Here is a 10,082-nt window from a genome sequence, read left to right as displayed (position 1 = left end):
ACTAAAACCTAGCATAACGCAGAGGCATATTACAGTAGAGCTACAAGTTCATTAGCCCAAGTGATTATTTGATCCACAGCAACATTTTTTAAATGAAAAAAAAAAGCTAAAAACAAACAAAAAACTGTGAAATAATCTATATTGAAAACAATCATTGGCTGCAGCCCTGCTTGCAGGTGCTTTATATGTTCTCCCTGGACTGTGACAAAGTGCCTTATACCGTATAATGCATAGTTTAGGCAGCCAGAGGCACAAGGTGCTTTTTCTCCGAGTATGGCTGTCTGACCTTGCTGCTCTAATTTCCGATTTGTTTCAGACAGTTAACTTGTTTGGCTTGTGAGCATGCATACATGATGTGTGATAAGGTGGGACAGTACTACCAGACAGAGGGATTTTATTGAATGGAGATAGTTTATTTATGCATGCAGCATGTATGTAAGTACACACAATGCATGTGTCAGCATGTTTTGATGAACCCGTTTATATTGGCTGTCGTGATGATTTTGCGTCGCTGTCATGATTACTAAAAGGGTCAGCGGGACAGGCTCTTTCCATTGGATGTGTCCCCACATTTGTGTCTGTGTTAAACAAAATAAACTGGTCACGTCATCTGTGATCTCATTCTCGCTGTTTTTGTAACTATGAGAAATGGGGCTAACAAACCACTGCATTCATTGTTCAAGGAAAATAGTAAAAACGATGCCAAATTTGATTACAGCCTAGTATAAGTTGTAACAATACTGTTGACTACTGTTGTGATTAACTGTATGACCGTCCACTCAGCAAACACACTAGTTAAAACACACTAGTGTACAGTACCAGCCAGACCTGAGAAACCAAAAGCACGTTGTTAATACTACTAATCCAGTAGCACAGGATAAGAAGCATTCTGTCCATAGGTCTGGAGCCCTGTGATACTGTGGGTCATATGGAAGCAAACATTGAATAATAGAAGACAAAACCACAACAGCAGGTGTTTTGTAAACTTACAGAAGCCCTTCCGGAGTCAGTGGCACTCAGCTTGATGGACTGACCTTTATCATTTACTCAGTAACGCAGAGCCTCTTTACAAGCTCTTAGATATACCGTTTACATTAAGAGTCATAAGAGCAAATATAACCTGATCTGTTTGCTGATTTTGCAGTCACATACTGGTAAGATAGTACATGTGTTTCAGCTTTGGAGAATACCCAGGTTCTATAAGGCTAACATGATACCAAGTTCCTCTGAGCGTTGGACTGCATCACAGTGCACGTACTGCACGTTTATTGATAACCATAAATATGAAGCTTGTTCACTGCACTGCCTACTTTGGCTTGTACTGGCATTCTCTCTTACCAACTTATTCATCAATTCAGCATTTGATAACTGATAATTACAACTTAGCACCTTGTTTTTGCTTTTTGTCCTCAAATTAGACCTTAATTTTCCAAGAGATTTGGTGTACTCTTCTTCACGGTACGACCAAGAGTGAAAACTGATTTGGTATACGTGGTTTCCAATATTCACAGTACTGTCTATAATAGTATCTCTGTGCACTGAGATCGATTGTTTTATTTTGAAAACGTGTGGTGCTGCTCTCTTGGTCTCATCTGCCTCGAGGGGAAAAAAAAATGGCTGAAAAATATCTTTCCCAGTAAATCGATCACAAAATATGTTCAAAAACAGACAGGTTTTAATTAAATACTCCAATTTTAAAAAAGGCAAAATTTCCATTTATTCTCACTCTTTTAGTTTCTATTGCATTAGATCGGCCATTTTATAAACAGCATAAAGGCATTCATCTGTTTTTATTTTATTCTATCATTCACGCATGGCATTGGAAACAATAAAGTGCTTTTTAAAGCTACCTACCCTTCAACCATTCAGTAAGACAATACCTGCAGCCTTCCTCAAGACAGTGGACAAGTACACGTTTACACACAAATACTCAGTCCCACTCAAACAGGCAAGAGTTTCACCCTGCAGTTCTCATACAATACATGCTTAACTCTGTGCTTTATACTGAAAATAGATTCAACAAGTTGTCTGTGGTTATCATTCTGCCAAGTATTGTTTAGTACAATGGCCATTTTTAAATTATTATTATCTACCTTTTCTGTTTGTGTTGTTTTTTTTGTGGGGCTGGTTTGTTGAACAGCATCCACACTGATGATACTGTTAAGAATATACAAAAGCCTAAATGAATCTGCATACAGGCATGAGCGCGCACGCGCGCACACACACACAACACACACACACACACACACACACACACAAAGCACACTCCATTTAATCTACCCTGTTTTGACCCCTGTCACTGGACAGCTTGTTTCAAGTGTCAGCCATGTATCAGTCAAACAGAAAGCATTCACATCGCGTGTAGGAAAAAGTTTGTGTACTCCACGTTCAGTCTTAGAAATCTGTTACACACATTGCAACTACTAAAAAAAAAAAAAAAAAAAAGAAACATCCATTCTGTGTTTCTGTTGCACTAATGTTCTGAGGGTGCTGCAAAAGATTTTTATTCTTACACAGATACTATAATAAAGTTCTGGAATAATTCTTGAACTCTACTTAGTGTGCTATACAAAACTACGGCGTGGAGTTATCCTCGTGCACTGATCGTAAGTTGAGAGTACATCCCTGTAATGTTTAGGGATGGTGCTTGAGCCAGGGGAACTTTCTACTATATCATGGCCAACAATTACTTGATGTTTCTTTTCTGTACCTGCCTTTACACCGACATAAACACTTGCCCGCACTGTAAGACAATGGGACCACATCACACACCAGGGGAAATAAGGAATTTCAACTGCCTATCTGCTCATTCATTTATGCTCCTTGTGTTTGACTTGAAAATTACATCAAAGCAGAATGAAACAATTATTTCTCAGTACATCACAACATCAATGATATTTGAACAGGCAAAACTGCAACTAAATAAAATTAAGGAGTCTTTTTCTTCTTTTTTCAGTCAGTTATCTTCATTGATTATTCAGTGAGACTGTCAAAGTTACTTTCTTCCTTTTTTTGACACATCGCACAATTCTGATCTTATCATTGCCACAGAATCCAGTCCCCTGTGCTCTATATGCCACATCTTTGATCAGCAGCCCAGTCGCATGGTGGGAGAACATCAGATCACAGCCCCGTGACATGACTCTGACAGCTGACAATGTAAGAGTGGCATGTAGCTGCAGAGAGGACCGGCAATTTAACAGTGTCTCCCTTTATAATCACAAAGTCCATTAGCAATTCAGGAAGGCACGTAATACTTTCAGAGTGCTCTCCAGTGATTTGTTGAGATTTATGTCCTGCTGTTTTGAGTGACAGGCACTTGAACGCCTTTCTGTCCTGTTGCTATGGACACAAGCAATAGAGAAAAAACATTAGTCAACTCCGAATATAAGCAGTGATGATACAGTGCATAAAAAAGGCAGGAAAGAAAGTGAAATGAACTACAAGTGCAAAACTTACCCAGTCTGTATTTCTCTTTAGCCTCTGCTCTCTGTTTGGCATCAAAGTACCAGACAGTGATAGCATAGCTGCAAGACAGAGAGAGACTGAAATAAGGCTAGGACAAGAGCTAATGTCTTTTTGTGACACATTATACAGTAAACAGCAGTTTAAAATGAAATGAAGGCAACAGAATGCGTACAACGACTCTTCATACATGTATTAATAAAAAGATGAACAGATGACTGTTCAAACGTCCTGGGCAGCACAGAGTTAATTTTTATGGTTTCTCCTGTGAGGCTGCATTGTTTATTCCTGTCTCTCATGTCTGCGCCTCTCCAGCAAAAGTCCTGCAATCGAACCTTCCTCCCCTCTCCCTCCCACCGACCCGCTCAGGAAATACATATTTCCTGCCTCCGGCCCCACTTCACCCCCCGGTAGCCAGGAGGACAGGAGAGGAAATGCAGCAGTAAAGGGGCTGTGTGTGATGTGTTCTACCCAGATCTGTGATGGATGCAAACATTTGATGCTAATCTAAGTAAATCTGAAGTGTTTACATCAGCCAGTTTATGTACAGGGTAGCTTTATTTTATATGGGTATCAAGGAAACTTCAACAGATGTGGATCCCAGTTTCTTTGTACAGTTGTCTAGTCAGTTTTCTTTCCAGCACTTTTTAACTGGTTGAATATGAAAGTATGAGCAAGCATCACTGAGAAAGTTACTGAGCTTGGTTGCTCAAAGAATGGAAGGAGGAGAAAAGGAAGGCGATGCCCGAGACTGACATGGTAAAGGAAGAGACACACGAAGTCACCTCATGTCGGCTTTGTCTGGGCCAGTTGGGTTGAAAAAGTGGCATGTGAACACACCGCACAGACTACAGCCAGCGAATCTCATGCACTGATTCGCCAAACTGAACAGCCAGTCAGAGCGGTCTCTCTCACTAATGAGGTCCACCGCCAGCAAAAAATGCCGAATTGGTTGAAAAGCTGGAGACTGTCCAACTAGTGCCAACAGTGCAGGACACACCAGGAAGTCCAGCCCAGACAGACGCTCACCCTCGGCTGACCGTCAGCTCAGTGTGTCACAGGACTAACAGTTTCCTCTCTGTCTCCTGTGTGTGTTTCTATTATCATTAACATTGTTTACTGTAAACCTAAGTAAATAATGTTAATGATAACAACAACAATAATAATAATGAAAATGTGGCTATTACGCATGTACAAATATGAGAAATTTAAAAATGCCAAATATACACGTGGCAATACTAGCAGTGTTCCCTGTCTCTTTCCCTAATTTCACACCTTTATATGTATTCATGTGTGCATTTACTGTACACACAGTACTAGAAATGCTTACCGAGTGGCGTAGGCTGGCTTCACTTCGTGTGGATTCCTGCGGTCAGACCAGAAGATGAGCAGCCTGTCAAACAGAGGTTCGATGTTGGCCACCACATTTTTGCCTTCAGGGTAGATCTGCAGCAACCCTCCTTGTTTCTACAAAGACAAATACACACAACACAGTCTCTTACTTGCAACATACTACTGTCACAACTGTTGTATGATAGTAATACCCTGAGACTGATCATGTGAAATTTTATTTGTGCCACTAACCATTTAGGGTTTGGTCAAGTTACTTAATGTTAATTCAAACAAATGGCATCTCAGCTTTCAGTCACATTGAAAGGTCATGGTGTTCTAGTGTACAGTAATAACACAAGATGCAAATTTGAGCCTATGTCAACATGAGGTGTGGTTTTCTTTTCTCATTTACTCTGACATGTACTCATGTTTTTTCAAATGTTTAACAAAATCATTTTCTAAATAAAATCATCACTGAAAATAAATGTACCTCGACATCCCAGTTCTTGTTAAGATAGTAGATACATGTGATACAGCGTCCATCGCCATTAGGGTTGTCAACATGGCGAACGTACCCTGCCCCGTTACCTGGGTAACAGGCAACCATGGCCTAAAAACAGAAGAAACAGGATCATTAACTGTGCGTCTGTGTCCACCATAGACCATACAAAAACCTGATGTGGCAGTGACAAAGTGCTGAATGAGATGGCAGTGACTTAAGTTATTTATTCTCTGTACCAGATAAAATAGCCGTTTTTAAAAAGTGCACTGTGCCATTTATTAACTGAAAGCAAGGAAGGGACAGTGCGATTAGTGAATCATCAGTAAGAGCTGCTACAGGTGACCAGTTAGCATTTAGAGGCTTTAAGCGAGATGAAAAACACATCTTCGGTAACTCTCTATTCTACCTTCCATCTTTCACTGGCCCATCTATTGCCATTTGGCTTTACCACTGTTTCCCTAGACTATTTTCAATCCCAGTAAAGCGTTCCATATGTAACTTGCAAAACACACAGTCACACGAGGGAGAAACAGATTAATGTGTCAGAGTTCAGCTGTTGTTCCTGGTTATGAACCGATCTGCAGACAGATTATCCCCATTCAAACAATGGTCCTGCACTGGTATTTCCCCCACTTGATGTCTGTGTTGGAGGCTGCAAAGCAGGAGAGTACTGCGGGGGAGTCCAAGGAAACCGAGACCTGCGTGAGAACTCTTCCGTCAATGCACATTCCAGGGCCACTACAAGACCACGTGACTGCAAACAGTCTGAAGGCTGGGAGACAAACCTGTACCGGGGTCAAAATGAGCTGTGCACAAGGCTCTGATAGTATCAGTCTGAGCCGCAAGAACATGCTCATGTTTCAGGCTGGAGTAAATAGTTTCCACAGTCTCCACTGACTTTTCAGTCTCAGCAGAACACGAGAACTCTTTGCTGGCAAAGGAAGATGCTAGGTCATGAAAACAGGCGACGTGTAGAGTAACTACAAAGGAAGATAATGTCACCGTCCTGATTTACATTGTTCCGCACGGAAAGCATAAGTTCCACCACTGGAGTCAGTGCATCAGTTCTGCTCAGCTCTGGGACACTATCATTCATGATGAACAGGCCCTACACTGTTGCAGTATTGATTTAACTTGCCTGAGACTATCATTTGAACTCTAGCAGTGTGAAAGTCTCAACCCCAAAGAACTCTTCTTCTAAGACAAATGTTCCTGCCCTTGTTTTGTTTGCAAGAAAAATTGAAGTGATGGTATATTTTCTGCAGGAAGACTTTAGTCAGAGAACACACTGCCCTCCTTTACCACCTCCATCCTCATTTACAGCCAGAGCTGCTGTGTCAGAAGTTAATTTGTCAAATAGACAAAATGACAAAAAAATAATAATAAAAAAAGAATTTTTGAAGCTATTTTGTATAAAAAAAGAAAAAGTGTACTGGTTTTCGTGTCTGCATTTTTATGAACTGATGTCTTCCCTGTGTTGACCATTAGCAATGTTGTTATAAGTGGATCCCAATTTTTATATGCAGATGTGAGGACACAGGTGTACACGTGCACACAAAAAACGTGATCCTCCAGCAGACTATCACACGTCATTCCACTGACTGGCAGTTGGCATTAACATGCCTGGAAATGTGGGGCAGCAGTCCTTTGACAAAAGGTAAGGGAAGAGACTGCTTGGTTTCAAATTGACTTTGCAAATGTTTTGTGAGCAAGCAAAAGCTGTCAACACATTTATAAGCCTTTAAGTACACAGTACGATGTGTTTCGATGAGAAATGTCTGTCTACCAAATAACTCAGCAGTGTACTTTCAATATAGGTTGAGTGATTTTTTTTTTTTTTTTTTTTTTTTTTTTTTTTTTTTTTTTTTTTTTTTTTTTTTTTTTTGGTCCAAAGATATAATCTATCACCTGTTTCCACCTGTTATGACAAAGATATACATACAGTATCACTTGGTACTCACACTTGCTGAGTTCGCAAACCAGTTTGTGGCAGGAAAAGGTACTTCAGACAAGTACACATATGACCAACTGTAGCTGATCCTGTATCCAACAGATAAGAAGACCTGTCCTTTCATGCAGACCAGGACCTCAAAAAAATTTCTCCATTTTACAACTTGTTTCAAAACTACAAAACTTCAAATTTTTTTTTAAGTGCTGTTACAAAAATAAAGATTCAAGTATTTTATCCCTGTTAAATTAAAAGGAAAATAATGTAGTACTTCATGATATTTCTAAACAACTTTCATTTCCATGACAGCGATTACTACAGCAGGGTCTATGTGATCATCCGAGACCTAAAAAATGAGAACGAACTACATATATTTTGCTTCTTTGATGAGAGTGATTATTTGGGGTGCACATGTATTTAAGGAAGTGTGCTTTCCAAGCAAATAGCTTTTATCAAACTGGTCTGAACAAGTGTAATTAACCACAATTAACATGTACTGTACTATGCCACACCAGGCAGCTCAGACACGCACATACATTTACACAATGTCTACACCAAACCTTACACAAGACAGGAACATAATTTAGGAGGAGGCGTATGTTATTTTTTCTAAACCACTCACTGTAATTAAAAGGAGATATAAATTAATCATACATTGCTAGTATTTAAATTGGTTTCCCCATATATCCACTGCTTCAGTCTCCTTCTCTTTACAGTTACACAGCATGACACAGCATGTCTCGATCTGTTATACCTGTCCTCCTCACTCCTTCATCTCTGCTGGGCCCACAGTAAGTTACAGTCTAATTGAGACCAACCACCTGTCTGCCAGGCACCAGCATCAACACCCTAACGGCAGCGGCTGGGCAGATACCGTACCGGCCAGGCTGAACAGGCTGTGCCGGACAAGAACAAAAATAAACTCCATTGCTCCGCACATGTTCCGATAAGAGGAACGATGGTGGAGAGAGGGGTGAGGGGCGAGATAAGGCTGAACAAATAACGGCAGAAGCATGGGAGAGAGAGCATATGTATGTGTGTGGGGGAGGTGAGGAGGAGGGGTTCAAACAGAGAGGTGGATGATGTTGGTGATAATGGTAAGCACTGAGGAGAATTTTCAATGTGAGGTTTTGGTTCTGTGAATCATTTCAGGATCAGTATCTAGAAGTACATTGCAACTGAAAAACATCTCTTATTTGAATATTTATACCATTTGAACTACTGTAATGAAGATGTAAGGTGTTAAGGTGACTAAGCTACAGACTGTTTAAACAGACTTTGCTGGGCTGAGCTCCCCTCTATCATGGTACATGAGGGCTGTTCTCACATGGTAAAACACTGAGATGAACTCTGAAGTGAGCTAAACTCATTCTATTGTGCAGTCAGCTCATCGATAGAGAGTCGAGCAATCAACTCATCTGATTTCGCTGTCGAGATCAATTCCATTAGTATCAGTGAATACCGATTCCCAATCTGATACCAGTGCTCTCTTTTTTTCAGATGTAAAATCACTTTACAACAGTGGGTGGAAACCTGAAGGATCATTTCTCTGTATGTGGTTTCATAATGTGTGTTTATTTATCTTTGACGGGCAGACAATGAACTGCTTTGTCACTCCCAGCTCTTATCGTCCTTCCTGGTTCATGTCATTGCCCATTACTCAGCTGGATTCACCTTAGTGTTACTGGTTCTATAAGTTGGATAACAGTTTACACAACATAAACAAAAGCACACAACTTGTAGAGAAAACTGATTTGTTTGTGTGCGTTGAAGGAATGTGCGGCTTTCGCCAAAAGAGGGTCTTATCAATAAGGTTAATGCTACACACATCAACACAGCTCCAACTAGAGTGACACCTGCTAATGTGTGTTTCTGTAATGCTGTTATTTATTTGTGAAAATAAAAAAAAAAAAGCTGCTTAGATGTGCTCAGCCCTTATGAGTCAGCCCTGCTATAAAACCGATGACACTCATTTTGCACGAGTCACCACTGAACATTAGGGTGGAGTATCACATTGTGTGTTTCTGTGGGTGGATGCCAGTATGCAATATACTGGAATGATTATCAACATAATGTTGTTTCATATCCAATCATAAGTTGGTGAGAAGTAGTTTTTTTTTTAGATTAAAATTAAAATAAGTAGGCCTTGGGGTGATTGTTAATGCTTTTTATGGGGCACACTGTAAATGCGTTTTGACATACACAACAACACTATACAGCAAGACACAATGGAAATAAGTATGATATTAATGGAATACGAGGAACCTAGGACCATATCTTATACTAATTCTGGCCACATCTGAGACTGAAATGCATTTTAGGGCCGCAAATAACGAGCATTTTCATTATCAATTAACCTGACTTATTTTTGCAATTTATGCCTCATTGTTTAGTCTATAAAATTTCAGAAAATAGTTAAAAATCTCAATTATAATTTGTCATCTCCAATACTACTTCTGTTGGCTCTTTCAACTGTCTGAATGGAGACAGAGATAATCCGGCTCTGTAGCCATCATTGAGTGCGTTTGTGTTAAGACTTGTGGTTCGTGCCTGCGTGGTGGCACCACTGAGATCTAGGAGGGGCTTCTGAGGACACGCTTGCTGCAGCAGACCTTCTCCTTATGCCGAAGCTTCTGCTGCATCGCCCTTTTCGCTCTTGCTCAACATTTCCTCCCACTCCTCCGTCCCTTCCCATTCCCTTCTCCTCTCACTTCCAGTCTAACCACTCCCCCTTCCTCCCTACACCGAGTTGTTTAGCACTTCCCCTTAGCACAAGACTTTCCCACTAATACCTTGCACCACACTAATTTAATTCCTTTTATTAACACTATAATC

General features: G+C 40.4%; 1 protein-coding gene across 2 annotated transcripts in view; it reads right to left on the bottom strand.

Annotated features, from left to right (window-relative positions):
- Window positions 1-392: 392 nt before the first annotated feature.
- egln2 (egl-9 family hypoxia-inducible factor 2) overlaps window positions 393-10,082 on the bottom strand; it is a 14,795-nt gene continuing 5,105 nt past the window's right edge. For both annotated transcript variants that reach the window (XM_020623195.1, XM_020623196.1), the window contains exons 3-6: window positions 5,288-5,407; window positions 4,796-4,932; window positions 3,460-3,527; window positions 393-3,342 (exon numbers count right to left, since the gene is read on the bottom strand). In XM_020623195.1, coding sequence (XP_020478851.1) covers window positions 3,290-3,342; window positions 3,460-3,527; window positions 4,796-4,932; window positions 5,288-5,407 — 378 coding nt within the window. In that variant the 3' untranslated portion in view covers window positions 393-3,289. The remainder of the gene's footprint in view (window positions 3,343-3,459; window positions 3,528-4,795; window positions 4,933-5,287; window positions 5,408-10,082) is intronic.

This window comes from Monopterus albus, unplaced genomic scaffold (assembly GCF_001952655.1).
Source record: "Monopterus albus unplaced genomic scaffold, M_albus_1.0 scaffold293.1, whole genome shotgun sequence".
Classification (NCBI taxonomy): Eukaryota; Metazoa; Chordata; class Actinopteri; order Synbranchiformes; family Synbranchidae; genus Monopterus; species Monopterus albus.
This window is presented reverse-complemented; position numbering and strand designations above follow the sequence as displayed.